At 45.3% G+C, this 23,000-nt stretch overlaps 1 protein-coding gene across 4 annotated transcripts in view; it reads right to left on the bottom strand.

Annotated features, from left to right (window-relative positions):
* Window positions 1-19,335: 19,335 nt before the first annotated feature.
* Window positions 19,336-23,000, bottom strand: part of zbtb7a (zinc finger and BTB domain containing 7a) — a 29,336-nt gene continuing 25,671 nt past the window's right edge. For all 4 annotated transcript variants that reach the window (XM_061825215.1, XM_061825213.1, XM_061825216.1 and 1 more), the window contains exon 4: window positions 19,336-22,899. In XM_061825215.1, coding sequence (XP_061681199.1) covers window positions 22,473-22,899 — 427 coding nt within the window. In that variant the 3' untranslated portion in view covers window positions 19,336-22,472. The remainder of the gene's footprint in view (window positions 22,900-23,000) is intronic.

Consider the following 23,000-nt stretch of genomic DNA (forward strand, 5'->3'; position numbering starts at 1 on the left):
GACCTAAACCCAATAGAAAATCGTTGTAAGGAGCTGAAACTCTGTGTTTCTTAGCGACAGCCCAGAAACCTGTCAGATCTAGAAAAGATCCGTGTGGAGGAGTTGGCCAAAATCCCTCCTGCAGTGTGTGCAAACCTGGTGAACAACAACAGGAAACGTTTGACCTCTGTGATTGCAAACAAAGGCTACTGTACCAAATTGTAACATTGGTTTTCTCAGGTGTTCAAATACTTATTTGCAGCTGTATCACACAAATAAATCCTAAAAAAAAAAAATAAAATAAAAAAAATCATACATTGTGATTTCTGGATTTGCTTGCAAAAATGAGTGAATTTTCAATCATCTTGGGGGCCCCCAAAAAAGCTACAGTATAACACACTTTTCATACATTGTCCTACAAAATCAACATAGCTTTGTATGTAAAAAATGTCAGTTTTATACTAATTATGTGGCATTTTTCTTCAAATCCTACCGAACAAACTTACTTGACTTACTTTTCCAAGTATCCCCTCATTTATTTTAAACTACAGCCACTTTTCGCACAAAATCCTACTTAACGTGATCTGAAACATCGCAGTTTTCAACTAAAGAATGCAATTTTCACGCGGTTAAATTGAAAGGGTCACTATATTTGGCAGGTATGACAATTTAAGTGGGCCCGAGCAAGTGCTCAGTGACCTCCCCTATAAGCGGATTACAAAAAACAAACCCAGTCATTTCATGGCCTGCGGGCTAACCTGGCACATGACAACGTCAAAAGGCTTTGTATGGTTATTAGACGAGACAACGTAAAAGGAAAAACACAAGCACATCATTTAATCCCCGAGTACAATGGCGGCACGGTGGCCGATTAAAGGCCCAATAGGGACCAACTCTTTTTGATTCCTCACCATGCTTCTATACATGTGTAATTAACAACAGATGCACATGGCAAATTAGCATACGTTTGGCATGCCGGTGATATATTTGTGCATATTGATTAAATATTTATGGATGTAAACATATTTTCAATTAGAGCCACCCAAGAAGTTGTAGCGGGGTGTAAAGATACCGTACAAACAGCTTCATCCGGTACACTACGGGTTCATTTTCACCTAATTACATGCATACCAATCCCACGAAACAGCAGCCCGATTTTTAGGAACTGGGAAAATTAAAATGTTCTATTTGTTACATGCATGTTATGTATGATATACGACTATATAAATAAATGGTTTTAAATTAACTCCTCCAAACTTGCTGGCTTTCTAGCATCCACCCATACATTTTCTTAGCCGTTTATCCTCACAAGGGTCAGGGGGAGTGATGGAGCCTATCCTAGCTGTCAACAGGCAAGAGGCAGGGTTCACCCTGAACTGGTTGCTAGCCAATCGCAGGGCACATCGAGACAAACAGCCGCACTCACAATCACACCTCGGGGCAATTTAGAGTCTCCAAATATTGTTGCATGTTTTTGGGATGTGGGAAGAAAGCGGAGTGCCCGGAGGAAACCAACGCAGGCATGGGAAGAACATGCAAACTCCACACAGGTGGGGTTGGAATTTGAACCCCAGTCCTTAGAACTGTGGGCCCAACGCTCTAACCATTTGCATCACCGTGTCACCAGCTTTCTCACAATTACAGTAAGTTTTAAAAATTCCAATAAATAAAGTTTTCAAATAACTTCCAAGTGTCAGTTTTCTATCAATGTAAGTGTCCATTATGTACAACAGCATGCTTTTCATACAAAGTAACGTAATTTCCGGCCAACAGAGCGCAGAGTTTTCAAAGTTGTAATACCTTAGTTTCGCTTAACATAGCAACAACACAGTAGCACGAACGGGGCTGGTTAAAAAAAAAAAAAAAAAAAACGGTAAAAAAAAACAAAAACAAAAACAAAAACACCTGCGGCAGCTATACACACGATAGCATCACGGTAACACAGCACTAACAGAGCCGATTAAAAAAAAAAAAAAAAAAAAAAAAAAAAAAAAAAAAAACATACCTAAATTACTGAGATGCAGCAGTAACACAGCAGAAACACACTAGCGTGGCGCTAAATCTAGCGCGGCGCTAACAGGGCCGGTTAGAAAAAAAAAAAAAGCATCAAGGTCGCACAGCACTAACAGAGCCGGTTTTAAAAAAAAAAAAAAATACCTGAATCACACAGCAGAAACACGCTAGCGCGGCGCTAAAGCCAGGGCGGCGCTAACAGGGCTGGTTAAAAAAAAAAAAAAACATACGAGTAAAAAAAAAAAAGACGCGGCAGTAAAAAAGCCGCAACATGCTAGCACGGCGCTAACAGGGCCGGTTAAAAAAAAAAAAACAAAGCAAACATACCGGTAAAAGTAACTTCCTCGGCACATATATTCCACTGGTCTCACTCTTACCGCTGTTAGAAAAATGCACAAATTAACCACATCACTGCATAAGCCGCAGGGTTGAAAGCGTGTGAAAAAAGCCGAGGCTTATAGGCGAGAAATGACGTATGTGGATTTTTGTCCAAAGTATAATAACCCCAAATATGCCATGTTTCAACTCATTACACGCATTTGTATTAATTCCTCCCAAACAAATGCCGGAACAAGTTGTTAATTGCCCCTTTTTTCCATCTTTGAAATTGTGCAAACGAAACAAAGCTTGCGATTGTCTTCTTCCTCCCGGCTGCGTTTCGGCGCCCTCACGTTCCACCCGTTGGAAGCGGCCAAGCCACATCGCCGGCTCTCATCTCACACAAGGATAAACACGGCGGCGGAAGCAGCGGCCCACAAATAAGCCCAGTGAAGGCGAGTCGCTCACCTCGTTCCACTCGCAGCGTGTAATAGTAGAGGCTTAGGCCTCGGCTGGGGGAAGGGCGGGAGGTGCACAGGTTTGTGATCGGAAGGAGAGGAAAACTAGGCCAGGAGTTTTGGAGCGTCACTCCGCAGTTTTTGTCCGTGTGTGTGAAACTATGTTTTTTTTTAATTTACAGGCCGCAAAGGTGCGATTTATGACCGCGTCCACGGGAAGACGTCCCCCAGGTAGGAGTTGGAGATTTGGAGGTCTCGGAGTGGATGGATTGATAGTGTTGGCTCAATGCCTGCGCTCCAACTCTATCTGTGGTGAAGGGGAGGGGACTGATGGTGGAGGGGATCTATCTGCTATGCTCATGATAAAACATCCCCCCCACCCCCCCTGCCCCCTACACTGCAACAAATCAGCCCAACTCTGGGTATGTTTCCACAACAACAGGCTTGTAATATCTCTTATGCTCCTCTTTTTTTTTTTTTTTTTTTTTGCTAAAGTGTGAAGTGTGATCTCAGGTCACTCCGACCTCCAAAAATCGACTGACAACACCGTCGTGAGCATGCCAAGCCAGTAGGGGGCGATGCCACTGTAACAAAACCCCAAACCCACTCTGAACCCGTATTTTCAACCTAACATAGGCAACTTGGATGCAGAAGCTGTATTTTAAATGTAAATTTCTCATTTCTACCAAATAGTACATTTGAGTTTGTTTGGAGTTACATCGGTAACCGTCGATCAGGCAAACATCAGGTGATTTGTTAAAAAAAAAAAAAAAAAAAAAAATCTATTGAATAAACAGCAGGAGCATGGTGGATCAGTCGGTAAAGCGTTGGCCTCACAGTTCTGAGGTCCCGGGTTCAATCCCGGACCCGCCTGTGTGGAGTTGGCATGTTCTCCCCGTGCCTGCGTGGGTTTCCTCCGGGCGCTCCGGTTTCCTCCCACATCCCAAAAACATGCAACATTCATTGGACACTCTAAATTGCCCCTAGGTGTGATAGTGAGTGCGTCGGTTTGTCTCCATGTGCCCTGCGATTGGCTGGCAACCAGTTCAGGGTGTATCCCGCCTCCTGCCCGTTGACGGCTGGGATAGGCTTCAGCACTCCCCGCTACCCTTGTGAGGATAAGCGGCGGGGAAATGGATGGATGGATGGATGAATAAACACCACATCTTCAAATGGTGGCAGGCGATGAATTTGGGACCCGGGCCCTCTGTGAACTAATCCATCTCCTCAACAACACCATCACGTTGCAAAAATGTAAAAAAAAAAAAAAAAAAAAAAAAAAATGCTGGGCATGTACAAAATAAGCAAGCGTACTAAGAAACGGACCAGTACAGTACTTGCACATTTCATACCAATCCAACTAAATAAGAGTTCTTTATGTAAATTCCATATATGTCCGTTTTCGCCAAAAGGGGATCCACGGTTTATGATATTTGTCATGTTGAGTCGACATGCATTGAACTACTTTACACAGTAGCCAAAGAATATAGTAAATTTTAAAAATGTACACACCCCTATTTGAATGCCATTTTTTTTTCTAGTATACGGAAATGGGAATCAAGATACTGGAAGTTGTTTTAAAGATTTTTTTTCCATGTTCGCAAATGTGAGAAAAAAAAAAACACTTTTATTCATCCATTATCTTTGCCGCTTATCCTCACAAGGGTCGCAGGGGGTGCTGAAGCCTATCCCAGCTGCCTCAACGGGCAGGAAGCAGGGTACACCCTGAACTGGTTGCCAGCCAATCACAGGGCACATTGAGACAAACACCCTTACTCACAATCACACCAAGGGGCAATTTAGAGTGTCCGATTAATGTTGCATGTTTTTGGGATGTGGGAGGAAACCGGACTGCCCGGAGGAAACCCACGCAGCCACGGGGAGAACATGCGAACTCCACACAGGCGGGGGCCAGGGATCGAACCCAGGTCCTCAGAACTGTGAGGCCGACGATTTACCATCTGTTCCACCGTGCCGCCACTTTTATTCAGCCGAAGTAAAAATAAACAACTGAGATAATGTGGTTGCGTAAGTGTGCACACCCTCTTATAACTGGGGACGTGGCTGTGTAGAAATCACACAGAAGCTCCCGTTCAATGGAGACTGGCACACACCTGCCACCATTAAGAGGGCCCGTGATTAAACACGACCGAACTTCAGGTGTTCTTGCAGGCTTTTCCTGCCTTCCAATATCAACTGAAAGAGGCCAGGCGGCATCATCCGGCACAGTCAGCAACCGCACACTTCCTGTTTTTCATCCGACTGTTTTATATTTATGGCCTTGTGTTTTTCTCGCAAATATTTTCAACGTGTTTAACAGCAATCAAGGTGCGGGGCGGTCCATCGACTCTCCCACAGGGCTCCCCCATCCCCTGAAAGCAAAACAACGCCGCTTGTTTGTGGAACAAGCGAGGACGCTGTATCTTGTCCCATTCAAGTATTCAAAACAGAGTCGGCCGGCACGCCAAACGGGGCGGGGGCGGGGGGGGTTGTAAATGCGAGGTTCTCTCCCTGCCTTATCCACACAGTGTAATTCCCACTGAGCCGCGCAGTGAGAAAGAAAATGAGTTTGAGGGATTGTCCCTGACATTAATCCGCCGCAAACGCCGCACTTCCACACGGGACGCGGCGCACACTGGCAAAGACAAAGCAAGTCAACAATCTATTTAGTGGAGGAAAAACAGCATCAACAATCCTTGTGGCTTCTGTCTGCTCTCATTTGGCGATGGCTTCCGCCTGCCCCCCCCCCTTCCACCTCCCGACACTCGTTTTATGGGACACCCACGACCACCTACACTTCAACCATCCTGCCATCTTGGATTTCCATTACCTGTCAAATCTTCGTTTAAAGGGACACTAAGGATCCCCCCCCCCAAAAAAAAAAATGGCATGTAAATTCCACAAACTGCAGAGATGAGTAATGATAACAATTCTGCCAAATTTTAATTAATAAAACAAATACCCTCATTTCCTCAAAAACAATGCACAACCCCCCCCCAAAAAAAAGCGCATTATATTTAGGTATGAATGATAGAGTGGTAAACAAAAGGTATACATATACATTTCAATATGATATTTGATGTCTTATGTTACACATACATTTATGAAAATAAACAGTAATGTGCACCACCAACCTGAACTCTGACCTCCTGGGGGTGAGGGGGGGTTGCATTTTACTATCGTTAGCGTAAGACATTTGTTACTAGTGAACCAAACATCACAAACGACAGCCCGTGAGTTTGTTTCACCTTAAACGGAAAAAAAAAAAAAAAATGTCGACTACAAGGGCTAATTGCGCAGCCGCTTTTAAAAGAAATGTGACCTCACCGTAGCCGACGACGCAGCCAAACCGGAAGCGAAACAACGTGAGCTAACTGCTAACCGCTAACTAACAAAACTACATAGTACGATCGTAATGGGCAGATTTAAAAACAAAACAACTGAAAATGCTCACTTTTTTTAAGAGCACATTATGCTCATTTCTACGTAGTTTGAGCTCTCCTTTTGAATGCGACCTGACGCTATGAAAAGCTGCGACGGATTGTAGCCGAACGGGGGCAAGAGGTGTCGCTGGTAGCACGGTGGACCTTCCCCTCAAAGTCCTGACAATAATGAGGACTAAAGGGAACCAAGATTCTTGGGATTAAAAAAAAAAAAAAAAAACCTTTCCTCACAAACGCCATGGATGGCGCAGAGCGCCGCTTCAGTACATGCACAAAGATTATTATTCATGATGACTTTTTGAAAAACAATACAAGTACAAACAAAAATACAAACCTAGCAAAATAGATGATTCCCAATATTTTGAGCATACGGATAGCAGCAAATTAGTGGTGCGCGTTGTACATTGGTAGAAGGGTTTTCCTAATTTTTTTAGGTTAACTTTGAGGTGCGCATTATACTCGAGAAATTACGGTAGCTAAGCATAAAACTTGAATCGGAAAGCTCTCAGATGTGGTGGGCGTGTATACTAATTAATTGCATATTTTTGGAGAACTTTTTACAAAATATATATATTTTTTTTTAAGTGAACACATATGAACAAGACGTGTAGAAATAACAGCTGTGCAACCAGCACTGTGAACAGTACTTCATTGTGTATCCTAAATATTGAATTATACAAAGGATTCAAGGGGTGTAAGAATTGTTGACGACACGATTAACATAATCAATAAAGTCTGCTAACACTTGAGAGATTCATCCAATTTCCCTCACCTTCAGATATTTTTTTTATTTCATGTCGAGTATTTTAAAAAGCTTGTGGGGAACAAAACGGCAAGGTAATTATTTCACCATTTTTTACCTTTTGATCCACTCAATGATATTTTACAACAGAGGTTGAAAAAAGATGTAAAAATAAAAATAGTAAATACTAGTACTGTACTATGACTAATAATAATAATGAAAAAAATAATTCAATAATGCAAGAAAACATTGTTGAAAGAAAATTGTGGAATATTGGGACAATAATGATAATTTAAACTGTCTTTAACTGATTTTATCCAATTTCATAAACTGATTTTTTTATTTCATTATTTATTTAAATAGCATCTAGAGTGTACATTGAATCAATGCAAAAGTAATTTTATATTCAAAGCATTGATCCAAAAGAGCCATTTTGTCCCCCCCTCAAAAAAAAAAAAAAATAAATGAAAAATCAATGTGTGGCTTTTTGATGTAAAATGTAGCAAACTCGGAGGTTCTGCAACCAACGCTGTGCTCTTGTATGCACAAGAAGGATCAGATCATAACTGCGATCGACGCGTCGTCAATCGAAGTGTCATGTCAGGGCTGCTTGGGAGCGGGGGGCGCTTTGGGTGGCAAAGAGATGGATGGGGGGGACGTGAGGCCCGCTTGGGGGGGAACAGGAAGTAGAGTGTGTTGGCGTCGTGGGAGCAACGCAACAGCAACAATAACATCGAGAGGGGGGTGTGTGTCTTAGGACTAGGGTTCAAATCCCGGCACCGCCTCTGTGGAGTTTGCATGTGCTCCCCTGTGCCTGCGTGGGTTTTCCCCGGGCACTCCGGTTTCCTCCCACATCCCAAAACCGTGCAACATTCATTGGAAACTCTAAATTGCCCCTAGGTGTGATTGTGAGAGCGACCAGTTGTTTGTCTCGATGTGCCCTGTGATTGGCTGGCAACCAGTTCAGGGTGTACCCCGCCCCCTGAGCATAATTGACAGTGGCTTATATTTACAAGTACTTTTCAGGAATAATCACCTCTTTGTTCGTTACTGAAGGTGTAGTGGTACACGCGCCCGACTTTGGTGCAGGCGGTGGGGGACCGATTCCTGCTCAGTGACGGTGTCGATATGTTCTCAGCGACCCGTTCGGGCTGTAGTCTGCGTTTAGCCTGAAGTTAGCTAGGATAGGCTCCAGCACTCCCGCAAACACTTGTGAGGATAAGCGGCTTGGGAAATGGATGGATGGAAAATCATCACTGTGGATGAACACTTTGGCTTACTATGCTACTGTATTTTAAAGCGGGTCAGGAATCAGACTCAGAATCATCTGAAATATACCGAGGCGGTGATTATTTTGGGGGCCAGAGGAAGCCCGCCTCCCATTTATTGATCATTAAAACGCCTGCCAAGTTAAATACAACTGAAATACGTACCTGAGGAAGCCCGCCTACCATTTATTGGTACCACGTTTTGCGAATCACCGGTACGACTCACGTTCAATTATTATTAATTTAGAGTTCGACCTAACGGGGATGGTTTGTGGAATTTATACTTCGATGACATCAATTTATCGTTACAAAAAAATAATACAATACCATTTAAAGGCCACAACATTAGGTACACCTCCCAAATCAATTGAGCTCGAGTTGCACTATCATCTTAATCAATGTATGAGCCACTTTTTGAGCATAATGTTGCGACCCGTCCCGAATTCAACGTCAAAATAAAAGATTTTCAATCGCGCAGCCTCCTTTTTTTGTTGTTGTTTTCTCCATTTTGTCGTCCTCTGGTGATTTTCCTTCTTTACACCCCTCCCCCTCCTCCTCCTCTCCTTCCAGATTAGAATTCATTAGCAATCAAAGGGCCTCGAGAGAGCGCCAGCTCTTAATTACCTTCTCATTTGCATTTTTGCATATTAATGACTGCAGGTACCCCCCCCCCCACACACACACACACACCAACTCCATTTTTTGCCGCAGTGGTTTAAAGGCACCTCAATGCTCTTGTTCTCTTGGGATGAAGAGAATGGAGGAGGAGGAGGAGGAGATTGGCCGGAGGCGAGGCTGCGAGCCTGGACTTGGCCCACCACAATCCCACCCGTCGCCCCCCCCTCCTCACACACACAGTCAGTCAGTCTTTCCTGGGGGAAGCTGGACAAGACGTGGAAAGAATTGACTTGAGGCAAGCAGAATGGGTGTGGTGTAGGTGTCCACATAGCGGTGGGGAAAGGGGGGGGGGTTCAGAGGTTAAAGTTCAATGTCCCTCATCAACATAAGAAAGACCACGTCTTGCATGCTGCCTAATTTTTGTCATATTGAGCCGTTTAAGCACCTGATGTGAGCAAAACAAGAGCCCGAGAGAAAGTGCTAGTTTGGGGGGGGGTGGCGCAGAAGCAGAGGGGATTCTTTATATCCCCCCGGGAATGGTGTACGCCGCTGAAAATGAGGCTTCTGTGGGTATGTGTGTTTTTATGTTATTGCCTGCGAGCGTTCACTGTGGGGGCAGCGAGAGGCTCATTTGGCTTAATGATGCTGCTCTGCCTGCATAGCAAGTGACATGATGCACACAAAAAAAAAAAAAGCTCCCAAAAAAAAACAAGCCCCCCCCCTCCTCTTTCATTGTCGGCGCCGGTCTGCTTAATGTTGGGAGTAAAGGTTGGACGTGTGGCGATTTAAAAGGTAGCTGACAAGCAGAATTAATAAGTTGGCGCTCACCACACATCTGGACGGGGGGAGGGGGGGGTTTCAAACGCCAGCGAATGAAGGAACCTCTCACTGTGGGGGGGGGGGGGCATAAAGTCGTCACTTCCTGCCTCCTGAAGAGGATTGGCGAGAAGCTGAAAAGAAGAAGACAAAGGTTACTTTTGAAGATACAAACATACTGTATGTATCTGAATATCATAAAAAAAAATATCCATGTTACATGAAAATGAAATGCTACGAGAACAAAGTTGTAAAATAAAGTCACAAGGGTGAAAGTTCAAAAGTCATAGTAAAAACAAAAAGTTACCAGAATAATATTGGAGGCTAAAAGGTAACACCAAATAAAATTCAATAGTCAATAAAGTTGCAATGAGTAGAATTTGTCGTACGGATTTCTGGAAAATTAGCGGGATCGAGAATAAACTCGTAAAGTTATGAGGAAAAAAAAAGTGCAAAGTTATGTCAGTAAAGTTTTCTAAAAGTCGTTACATTGTGAACATGTAAAAGTATGAGCAGAATTTCTGAGTCGTATTTTACATGTATAGCATTTAGACTAAAAGTCGCAATTCAGTGAAAACAAGTTATGAAAATAAAATCAGTCCCCTGAATGTTTTTCTTTTTTTATTTTGTATTGCTGTGCAAAGTAAAGGTAAAGTACAAAAATAGCATAAAAAAGTGATAAAAGTTTTTAACCAAACTATGATGAATAAAACTGGACTATTACGTGGGAAAATTTGTGCCAAAATTAATTGGTTGAGCTACAAAATGTGCCATTTTTTTGTATAATAGTGTGTGCCATTTTCACGTAATCCTGCTAACAAACAAACAGCTGTGAAAACATCACCTCCTGCCGTTCTTGTGCTTTGTGGAAGTAAGAAAGAAAACAGCCCAACAAGTACACACACGATTGTACCTTTTGGGGGTGTGATGACTTGTCACCGATGCTGCTGCTTCCGGGAAATTAGCTGTCACTGGTATCGGATACGGCGCCGCCTCAACTTAAGAACTGAACTCACGCCGCAGCTCAAAACACTCGTGCAGTACCTCAAATCATCTCTCCTCATTGAAATGAATGGAAACACCATTGATCTGTTGCAGGCCAGCGAAAAAGAAGGGAAAAAACAGTATTGGAGTTTATTAAAAACATTTGGTAATCAAATTTCCAAAAGCACTCCATCTGGTAAAAATGTAATTTTGTGGCCATTGAAAAATACCTTGTTGCTAGTGTTTGTGCTCAAATGTAATATGTTTCAAGGTTTTTAACTACTGTATTTTTCGGCCTATAAGCCGCAACTTTTTTCCACTTGCTTTCAACCGTGCGGTTTATGGGGTGATGCGGCTAATTTGTGCATTTTTTTTTTTTTCTAACGGCCGCAAGGGGGCACTCGAGCGGAAAAGGTAAGAGTGAGAGGGGAGGAATATATGTGCAGAGGAAGTGGCTTTTACCGGTCCGGCCCTGTTAGCGCTGCGCTAGCGTGTTACTGCTGCGTCTCAGTGATTTTTACCAGTATGTTTTTTTTTTAACCGGCCCTGTTAGTGCGGCGTTAGCGTTAAACTTTGTGTACCATCTTTCTTTGTAAATAGCTTGCGTTTCAATGTGGGTTTCAGTGTGGCCACTTGCGGCTTTTACACGGCTGCGGCCCATGTATGTACCAAATGGTATTTCCTTTACAAAAGTACTTGGTGAGGTTTATAACCAGGTGCGCTCTGGAGGCCAGGAATTACAGTACATTTAACGGTATGCTAGTTTTGTTAGCCCATCTATAATGTTTAGCATTGTGTGTTTGATAAACACTTCCAATTTTTTGGAATCGTTTTGAAGTAGATTTTAACTGTGAATGGCGATAAAAAGCTTGGGCTTAATTTTGAACATTTGTTCACAATCTGCCAAACGCTGCCACCACTTAAGCACACGTAACTCCCAACTTTTTTCGCAACTCCCCAAACATCGGCTAGCGTCTCGCAAAACTTGTAAGTTGGGTCACTCGTAAGGCGACATCCCACTGCACAGTCCACGTTTAGTCCAAAATGGTGGCTCATTTAATATGCAAGACACATCCATCCATAGTGGAAAACAGCACACAGTCAGGCTTAAGTCGTCTTAAGTGCAATTAGTGCGGCATTATAAAGTGTGTGTTTGTGTAAAAGGTGCAGGCTGTCAGGGTGGGGGTTAATGAGCTGCTCCGTGACCTTTGTCACCTGGCAGGATGGCCCGAGGGAGATGGAGCGAGACAAACAGGAAGCCGGTGACAACAACCCCCCCCCCACTGCCAGAAGCTCCTGCAGGGTGGCCCAAAACATACACATAGACCCCCCGAATAGCAGCAGGCCGCCTGCCATGACACCATTTTGATTCATTTTCTATGATACGCGAGGCAAGATGTCAAGCTGACATGCTGACCACGTGCCATGATGTGCACAATAATAATTATTATTATAAAGTCCGATGTGTTGGATTGGAGCCACAAGGTTTTTTTTTTTCTGAGGAAAACAAGGAAGTCAAAAGCGTGTGGCTTCCGAACATTGGGCCTGCTCCGCCCACTGAGGATCGAAGCAATGACAACACTGCCACCTGCTGGTTGTACTGCGCAACACAACAACACGAAATAAAGTAAAACAAAATGATGACGGGAAGATCGGCATTAAAGTTAAATTATGCCGAGAAAAACATGGGGAAAACCCCAAATAGATTAAACTCCAAAACAATTATAATATGATAACATGAAAAAAGAAAACAACAAAAATGACTACAGCTCTGTGAAATGAGGAAAATACTACAAATGGGGATAATATGTAAAATAGTGGCATAAAAAAATCTGAAGGATTAAAACAATACTAATCGTTTTGCTACTACATTGAAATAAAATAAAAGTACAAATAAAATGATGAAAACTTTTTTTTCCATATAATTATCACAGTATGTTAATGTTTTGCATCCGTACTACAGGATCGTCATTCAAAGAACAAGCAAAAAAAAAAAAAAAGTGACTGCACAAAACAGAGAGATCGTGGTTCTGCCTCAGTTTAGAGGTTGTGGGTTTGAATCCAGGCTGGGCTTCCTTTTGTGAATTTCATGTTCCTAACCCTATCCGGGTACTGGCGTTTCCACTTCCATTCCCCAAACTTGCACATTAGTTTCATTTTGCTTGGCTTTTCTAAACCGCCCACAGCTTGAGTGGGAACGCTCGCTAGTCTCTATGTGGCCCGTGATTGGCCGGCGACCAGTTCAGGGCGTACAAGAGCTTTTACCCAAAGTTGGCGAAGTAACATTCCAGCTCAGCAAAGGCCCAAATGAAGATAATTATTACTTTTGAGGTGGCACGGTGGACCAGCTGGTAACGCGTTGGCCTCTCAGTTCTGAGGTCCCGGGTTCAATCCCCGACCCACCTGTTTTGAGTTTGCATGTTCTCCCTGTGCACTCCGGTTTCCTCCCACATCCCCAAAACATGCAAACATTAATTGGACACTCTAAATTGCCCCTAGGTGTGATTATGAGTGCGGTTGTCTGTCTCTATGTGCCCTGCGATTGGCTGGCGACCAGTTGAGGGTGTACCTCGCCTTCTACCCGTTGACAGCAGGGATAGGCTCCGGCACTTCCCGCGACCCTCGTGAAGATAAGCGGCAAAAAGAAAATGAATGGATGGATGGATGACTTTTGATGGATCCATACGATACAGAGTCAGTCCTATTGTTACATTCAAAAGGAGTCCCTGGGGGGACTCAAACCACCAACCTTTCGGTTAACACCTCAAACCAATTTTGCCACAGAGACAGTAACAGATCACTCAATATCTATTCCAAACATTAATCATATTTTACCCTAAGGACTACTGTATAAGTGCAGCAGTATGTGGCAAAATTAGTAGAAAAAGCAAAATATTGAGCTAAAGGATTGTACAGTATTGCGAGAGGTCATCAGATAGGAAACAATCCAATTTCACTCAGTTGGTCCAAAAATAATGATCAAAGGACTCAGTTTAATCTAATAAAACAAGACACTACAGAATAGGACAGACCTGGAGAGGGTAGGAGAGGGCAGTACAGAACAGAGCAGGATAAGATGGGTCAGCGAACAGCAGAACAGGGAAGCGACATAACATGGCAGGTCAGAACAGGACAAGATAGCACAGGACAGGAAGTGGTAGGAAATGATCGGGCAACAGGGCAGCATAGGGCGGGATAAGACGGTAGAAAAGAAACGGGAAGGATACAATAGAACAGGATGTGGTAGAACAGGAGAGAGCAGGACAAGATTAAGTATGACAGGATGAACGGGACGGAGAGGGACGTGAGAGCCCATGACAGCATGGGACAGGGCAGAACAGAACAGAACAGAAAAGGAAAGGACATAATTTGGCATGATAGGGTACGACAGGGGAGGACAAGATCAGACAGAGCAAGATAGAACAGGGCAAGACAGGACAAGAGCAGTAAGTCAGATAGTGCGACAGGAGTGTGGCGGTATTAAAAATCACCTAATGGGGGACCTCCTGACCTTTGAATCGTAGCTGTAGCCACTGTCTGGCGTGGACGCCAGCGTCTCGGACGGGGAACAGCGGACAGAGCCCGACGCGGAGGCCGAGCTGCAGCACAGGATCAGGGAATTCCGCCAGAGGCTAAATGTAGGAGTCACTGCTGCTCAAGCTGTTTACTTTCTTGGCATTGATGGGGCTGCTGTGGGTGGAAAGCACAGGCGATGTCAAAGGGGTATCAGTCAAATTCATAAATTTTAGTGTATCACCAACAGTCACCTTGGAAACGGTGGTCCCAGCTCTTTTCAGGTCGTTGACCAAGTCCTGTCGTGTCGTCCTGGGCTGATTCCTCACCTTTCTAAGGATCATTGCGACCCCACGAGGTGAAATCTTGCACGGGGCTCCACTCCGATTGAGATTGACCGTCATGTTCAGCTTCTTCCATTTTCTGCTGATTGCTCCAACAGTGGACATTTTTTCACCAAGCTGCTTGGCAATTTCTCTGTAGCCCTTTCCAGCCGTGTGGAGTTGTACAATTTTCTCTCTGGTGTCTTTGGACAGCTCTTTGGTCTTGCCCATGTTCCAAGTTTGAGTCTTACTGATTGTATGGGGTGGACAGACGTCTTTATGCCGCTAAAGGACCTCACACACATGCATCTGATTCAGGATAATACATGGAATTCTAGCTGATAGACAGGTGTTCAAATACTTATTTGCAGCTGTATCACACAAATTGTTAAAAAATAATACATTGTGATTTCTGGATTTTTCTTTTCAGATCTCTCTCACAGCGGACATGCACCTACGATGAAAATTTCAGACCCCTCCATAATTTCTAAGTGAGAGAACTTGCAATGCAGCAAGGTGTTCAAATACTTATTTTCTTCACTGTACTTGCTTGGTGGTGCGGCGAAAGAGTCGAAATCAAACAGACAACCTTTGCAACCATTGTTTATCTTTTAATAGAAAGATTTATATATTCTTTAAACCAGACAACCAGATGCCAGACATTGTTTTGGATATATTTAAAAGTAAAAAAAAAAAAAAAAAAAAAGGGGGGGAAAAAAAGACAACATGGAATTAACATGACTTTTGACTGTGTGGATGTAGTGGTCTCATATACATAGTTTTTTTTATTTCCCCCGTCCCATCACCAGAAAGTGCAAATTCTCCCCAAAACAATTCAACTTGCTTGCAGCTTCACAAACGAGTGGACAAACCAAGAAAACAAAAAGTACACACGCTCGCGTGGGGTCGCTTGTCACACATTTGGAGCTCACGCGTTTCGGCGGCTTGATATGAGCGGCCCTTGCGTCCAAAACTGAACGTCCCCGCTTTTGCGTCGCTAAACGTGACACTCGACGCGGCGACGCTCAAAATAAATAGTAGCCTACCATCTGGATTTGTCTCCCAAGTTAGGATGTTCTTTCGGATCAGTACTTTTCTTCCCACTGGATTGCAATAACGTTGTGCTGATTTGCAAAAAAACCCCAAAAATCATTCCTCAAAGATGGATTACCTGATCCAGCTTTGACCTACACCACAGGGGTGGGGAACCTGAGGTTTTATTTCCTTTTGTGCGGGGTGGGGGGGCTGCATCGAATGCGCCGACGGTCAGCAGGTCACCCACCCCTGGACTACATTCAGCACAGCCCCCCCCCCCCCCACCCGAAACGTTTCCTCCCCACTATAAGCAAGCGAGTGAAGGGCAAAAGCCAATAAGGCGTCCATCTTCCGCGCGACAATTCAAGTGTATTTTCTCACCGTGGGAATTGAAATAGCGTCGCCCGGGCGACCAGAAAGCAAAAAATAAAATAAAATAAAAAGCAAAATCGAAACACAATGGAGGATGGCCTTTAGAGTGGAACAAAGTGCTCATGTTTTTACAATCGCAGAAGCTGGGACGAGAAAAGAGAAGAAACATGCGCGGAATATGAATCACAGTACGAAGTTATGGAATGTTTGCTTTCGCCGGCCGCAACGACGCAGGCTTGGCGCTACGGTTCGAATCGATGAGACGGGGGCCCTTCGACAAGGTACCGGAATCGGTAACCCGGCCCCTCCTTTTTTCCTTGCGTCTTGTCGTTAGCGATGGAGGACAAACGAGACCGAGAAAGCTGATGCATAGCAGTGTTCGTTTCCACCTGAGAAGTACTTGCAAAAAAAGAGGCAAAAAGGAGACCCGCGACATTCGGCAAAAAAACTACCTAACCCGTCCCTGAAAACATCACGCCCCCCCCCCCCACCCCCTCCAATTAATGGCTTCTTTCTCCAACCTTTGCATGCTCAGAGGCAGGAGGTACAAATTATCCACCCCAACGTCACCCAGCGGGGAGTTCCTCCCGAGGATCAATTGGGACTGGCCCACCTTTCCCGACGGACACGGGACAGCCGGGCGCACCCCGGCGCACGACAGTAGCCCACTTTTTTCACAATTGAGGCCCCCACCGCCTGGGAGCAACACATCTATCGTAGCCCCACCCTTGAACTATGGGGTTGTCCATTTTTTAACAGACCCCCATAGCACAAGACCGATAAGTGGCACCTTGTCCGTTCCGATCTGACCCCAAAGTAATGAAGACCTTTATGGGCAGGGCACCTTTTCCTAGGAGTTGATGGTAGAGGGACGCGGCTCCGGCCTAGCTAAGAACTGCTGGGGGGGGGGGGTGGGGGTGACCATTTTTTAACAGACCCCCATAGCATGAGACCTACAGGTGGCACGCTGTCCCTTCCGATCCGACCCAGAAGTCCCTATGAAGACCTATATAGGTGGGGCACCTTTTCTTAGGCCTTGATGGTAAGGGGACGGGGCCCCAGCCTAGCTCAGAACTGCTCGCTGGTGCCCAACTTTCATGAGGACCTGGTTTTAGAAGTCCACATACTGGGCAACATTCATAAAACAGCGACACCAGTCCCAAGTCCCTCCAAGCTTCTGATGCCTTTAAACCCAATAAGAGTCACCTCATCTCCCCTCTAAAAAAACAAAATCTTGATCATGGTTGTTGGTCTTGTATGGCTTTCTCAGATATATTCAGCAAAATAGTCTTTGATAAAAGAGTAAGACAGAAACACAAGTCAAGGTCCATTTGGAAAAAAAACACCGGGAGGGGGAAGGGGGGGGGGTCACGAAGGAAAGAACTCTCGGAGTTTCGCGGCAAACCAGATAAGAACAAAAAAATAATAATAATAAATTAATTCAAGTAAAGCTTAAACATCAGCACGATTAGCGGCAGCTCAAGAGTTTGGTCTGGAAAAAAAAAAATAGAAGAAGCAGAAGAGAAAAGGTTCTGGCCGTGGGTTTGGTCAAAAAAAGGGCAACACGTGAGGGGCTCACTTGGGCGGGGGGTGAGCCGGATCGCGCAAAAAGTCCACACGGCCGCGGACCGACGCGACCAATCAATCAGCTTGTTTTCTGATCATTTCGCCATCGGTGAATGATTAATTACTCATCAGTTGGACTGAAAATACATCATATCTTTGTACAATGATCTGATCATTAATAGGACCAACTCACATATTTCCATAACGAACAAGCCCAAATTTGAAATCTTTCACTCAAAAAAAAAAAAAAAATAATAATTAAAAAAATAAGCACACAAGGCTGGATTGACACGGGGTTCGAACTAACGATCCGACATTCGATTGGTACAACTTTTGAACTATCTTATGTCTTTGTTCTCCTTTGGTATTAGTCAAGGTCGGACGTATACACACACACACACGCACGCGCACGCACTCTACAAGATTACTTCTATTGGGCAGGACCGAGCCGAGTCCACACACACACAAAAAAATCAAAACAAAACAAAAAAAAAAAAAAACGCGCGGCCTTCCTCGGATCGGCTCCCGCCAGCAGGACAAGAACAATTGACGAATAGTGCAAACGTTCGCGCTACGCTCAGCTGAAGCACCGGAACTTTCCAGCGCTAACAGGCGTTGAAATCCCAGACAAGACACCCGGGCCCGACCCGGCTACCCGTTTAGCGCCCCCACCCCACCCCCAGCCGCGAGGGGCCGTTTACTCCGACATTCAAAGCGCGCGGGAGCTGCGTTGTAGCGTAACAACTTCAAGCAATCTCAGAAAATAATTTACATCTTTAAAACTTTCGGTTCTGGGAGGCCCAGTTGGGTCAGTACTCGATCTGGACTGGTGCGATCTTCGCATCGGGTTTAGAGAGCAGCACAATTACACTTTGCTGGCTTCCTACTGTAAAATGGCAGTTGGATGTTTGCTCCAGGGTCAGAACCGGTGATACTTTTGGATCTCTAGCACTAAATCAGTACAGATTACCGGGCCTGGTCCTAGGAAAGATATCTGAAATCACATCAGAACGCTTCCACACCTGTAATTTGCTTTCTCGCCACCCCCCCCCCGGCCTAAGGCTTCGTAAACTCGGTCCGTTTCCCGCGTTCCGTCTCAACCCGCGAAAGCAAACGGTGCGATTCGTTCCCTCGCCGGTTTCACTTTCCCCGCACGACCAAAACCCAACGAGTGTGTTCAAAACTACACGGACCGGTTGATTTGGTCCGCGCCCAAGTTCTGTCGCTTTCTTCAAAACGGGTTTGGAGGGGATGAGAGCACACGAAATGTCGCAAGTGTGAAAGCACCCTGAGAACATATCGTCAAAAAATAAAAAGGTCCCAAAATACACAGGTTTACACGGCTCGTAGAATTATTTGGGAACAAAACCGGTTTATGGTCCGTACTACCCAGTACAGACATTTTTTTTTTTTTTTTTTTAACGAGGACAGGGACTCAAAACAAATAAATACAACGTACGCTCTTGAGGCCCAGACAGCCACCGGCAACGACCGGCGAGGGTAAAACCGAGATTTACGCAAACGTGCGCCCGGAGAGCTGCGAAGTAAACAAGCGACTGTCCGATGAGGTTGTTTTACAACGTTCGGAGGGGGAGGGGGGCGTCTTATCATCACACACTTAGGAGGGGAGCTGGGGAACAGATGGGGCGACGTTTGTTTACGCCAGTTTGTCCCGAGACCCTCCACAGTCCGCCAGAAAGCAACCCACACACACACGCAGGCAGAAAAATACCCTCCCTCCACCTTAAGACGTTTGGACAGCTTGCTAACAGATAACTTCAAGTGCAATCAGTTAAATGAACATCTTTTTATCGGGCCTTTCTTCTGGAGCACTACATTTTTCACCCCCCCCCCCCCCACACAATTTGGCAGCTTGTTGTCTATTCAAAAAAACAAAAAGGAAAAATAGCATTTTTTTTTTAACCACCATTGAGAGAAGAAAGGGCCGATCTCATTTGCAACTTTTTTTTTTTTCTTTTTCTTTTTCTCAAAAGTACCCGTTTTTTGTTGACAAAAGTGCCCTCGTTGTAACAAAGTGCTTTCAGAACCCGTCTCGTTCTGATTAAGGTGCAATTCAGGACATGGGAGGGAGTACAGCAGAGGTGGTCTGGGAGGGAAAGTTTTGGGGGATGTTTTAAGTCGGGGACGGGGGACCGGCGTGAACAAATCTGTGACGACGGAGCGCAGTGCGGCACTGCTGATTCAGGCTCGACTAGTTTGTAGTCGAAAAGATGAAAAAAAATAAAATAAAAATGCGACGGCGGCTACGGGAAGTCGAACTCCGCCGACCTGGAACATTCAATTCAGGTTTAACAAAATAACGACTTGGTTAATTTTCCCCTGTAGTTCAATTAAAGCAATTTAAATGCCCATCCCCAATTCAGAGATGTGACTCCTTTTCCACCAAGCAGTACAATTTAGCCCCCCTCCCCGCCTCAGTCGGTCATTGCCCCCAATGCAAAGGCCCAAAAGTATCCGACCTGTACTCTCCCACATTTCACCACCAGGCAAACTAGGAAGTATGTAGAGAGCGGAGTTTACGCCATAGCCGTTTGCTGATTGGCCGAGAGATGATTCCCCCCCACCCCCGCGCATTGCATTACAACAAAGGTGTCAAACTCAAGGCCCGGGGGCCAAATCCGGCCCACCGCGTGATTTTATGTGGCCCACGAAGGCAAGTCATGCACATCAACGTCCAGGAATTTTGTGGAAAACCTGTAACAACATTTCAAATTGTCATATCGTAAACGATAAAGTTGCGCTATTCAAGCATTTTCGTGTTCCCAAAACATGAACAATAGTTGGGATTGGGACAGATTACGCTTGAGTTCTCAAAACTAGTTCCTAAATTTCATGTGGAGGCGAAAGATTTTCACGGTTTCACAGTCACAAAGGCCCTCCGAGGGGAAACCAACGTGGCCCGCGACAAAAACGAGTTTGACACCCCTGCGTTACAACGTAAGAATACCGAGGGAGGAATTCACTCCAATCCGTGTTACGTGTTTCCGGAAATTTGCGCCACCTTTGCAGTGCGATGGCGACCCGGCTCCGATCGTATGGAAGTAGATTAGTGCCACCATGATTTGAATTTGAAATGCAAAGTGATTACATTTTCAATCGTCGTATTTCAGTGTAACTTTTCAATGTTAACAATTCGACCGGCTACAATTCGCCGTCTGAAATACAACAATTGAAAATGTGATGACTTTACTTTTCAAGTTCAAATCCCTGTTTTCTGCGGCATTTCAAATTCCGGCGGCACTTGTTTACTTCCAGACGATCGGCGGCTGCTACTTTTAGGAGAGACGGTGGAGTGTGCCGAGGCCGGCAGCCGAAGGTGCGTGTTCGAACAGGCCGGGGCTGACTCACACGCCGATGATGTGGCCAGAGGGACCCTGGCCGCCACGCATACGCGTACACCCACGGTAACACCGGCCTTTGTTATAATCAGATCCCTTAAGGGCATTAGAGGACCAGAGAGAGGAGGAGGGAGAGAGAGAGAGAGACCTGATCTGATCCCCCCCTTCAGCCCCCGCCCTTCCCCTCCTGCATGGAAACGTGGCTGAGCTGGGGGAGATTATTTTTTTGGAATGCAACAGACATGGCGAGGTCCTCCCCACCCCTCCCCTCCCGCAAAACCAGCTGCAGCTGGACTCCCAATTTGGCCCGCTGGCTCGGACAGGTATTTACCGCTTTTTCTACCAATCGCCCGGGGGTGGGAGGGGTGCACGGTCCCGAAAAGCAAAGCTATTTCAAACAAAATGATCTTCCTTTAAATATACCCGAAGATGTCTTTAGTGAAGCTGTGCAAACAAAAAGAAAAAGACGCGCTCAACTTTTCTTATCGTTCTCACAAGGACGCTGCACAAAGTGAAGCACATTCATTTTCACTGCTCATCATTTTCAGGCAGGAACTGCCGAGTGCCCCCCCCCCCCCCCGCAACCACTCAGGTGACGCCATGCTATTGCTCAACAAACATTCATACGGGTTTGTTTGCCAACGCTGTAAGAAAAAAAAAAAAAAAAAAGACATCCAGCCCACGAGGAGAAGCCAGAACAGTTAAAAGGGATGTCAAGATCGCCCCCCCCCTCCCCACAAGACGGTGTATATACATGTATACAATTATAAAGTGTCAAGTACCCAGTCAAATTAAAAAAAAAAAAAAACGACTTAAGACTTAAATTGCAGGGGTGCGAGGGCAGTGGCGGCGTTTTCAAAACAGAGCCCCGTACTCCCCTCCCCCGTCCCGTCGTCGAGCCCCCAACAACGCGGATTTGACTCGTTCGCAGAGATTAACGATAAAGATTCTCCCAATCCATAATTACGTCGTCAAGTAAGTAACACTTCGATCAAACCCTCGTCTAGGACTCTTCCCGGAGCATTTGGAGAGCGAGCGAGCGAGCGAGCGAGTGAGCTGTTGCATCACAAGTGTGGTGAGTTTTTCCTTGCATATGCCATATTATGGCAATGTTGTTTCTATGGTAACTGTACATCGCTAGGCCTGCAAAAGAATCAAAAAAAAAAAAAAAAATGGAGCTGTTTTTTCTGGGAAAGATTTGTCCTCGCTTCACCCGTACGGCAGCCGGAAGGAGCTCAGACACCCTTTGCTCAGAACTCGACCGATTTAAAAAATAAACTAAAATCAACTGCATAGTTTCTTAGTGTCCTTTATACATTATGCCAATGTATAAAAACCCCGTTATTATTATTGATAAGAAAGAAACGGCCCAGAAAGTGGACATTGCGGGTGTGTGATTTGAAGCGTTTTTTTTTTTTTTTTTTTTTTTGCTCTTTAAACCGACTCAAGTGCTTTCACGTCTTATTTTTTTTACCCCCCAAAGAAAAAGAAAAAACTGCTAAGATAAACATTTTTTTGTGACACCCTGATTTGGTTTATAGAGCAATATTAGTTTTTTTTTTTTTTACATATAGATTCTTTTTTAAAGTGTTTTTTTTTTTTTCCCCCCTCCTCTGTGCGGACAGTCGGAGCAGAGCGACGTTCGCGAGGGTGTCCGTCAAATTCTCAAGTGTTTGTCTCGGGGTCCGGACCCCTCGCCAGCTGCGCACCGCGCCCGCGGGGCCCCTCCGCCTCACCCTCGAGCGCTTCCGAGAGCTGGCGTCCCTTGATGACGTGGGGCTCCAGGCCGGTGTCCGAGCCGGGGCTGAGCAGACCCAACGGGGCGTCCAGGAGCCCGGGCTCCCGCACCCGGGGCTTTCGACCCCGGCGGGACGGGATGCCGTTGCAGCCGTCCTTCTTGAGGTGGCGGTGCAGGTGGTCCGAGCGCACGAAAGTCTTAAAGCAGCTGGAGCACTGGTAGGGGCGCAGGCCGGTGTGGACGCGCATGTGGTTTTTCAGGTCGTAGTTGTGAGCGAAGGCGGCCCCGCACTGCGTACAAAGGTAAGGCTTCTCTCCCGTGTGCTTCCGCATGTGAACCTTGAGCTTGTCCTGCCTGCAAAGAAGACATTTCGAATAAATACAAATTCGATCCACCGGAGAAACATCGAAACGTAAATTCTTACAAGGTCAGCTAAATTCACCGCGAATGCTTTT

This window comes from Syngnathoides biaculeatus, chromosome 7 (assembly GCF_019802595.1).
Source record: "Syngnathoides biaculeatus isolate LvHL_M chromosome 7, ASM1980259v1, whole genome shotgun sequence".
In the NCBI taxonomy this organism is placed as follows: Eukaryota; Metazoa; Chordata; class Actinopteri; order Syngnathiformes; family Syngnathidae; genus Syngnathoides; species Syngnathoides biaculeatus.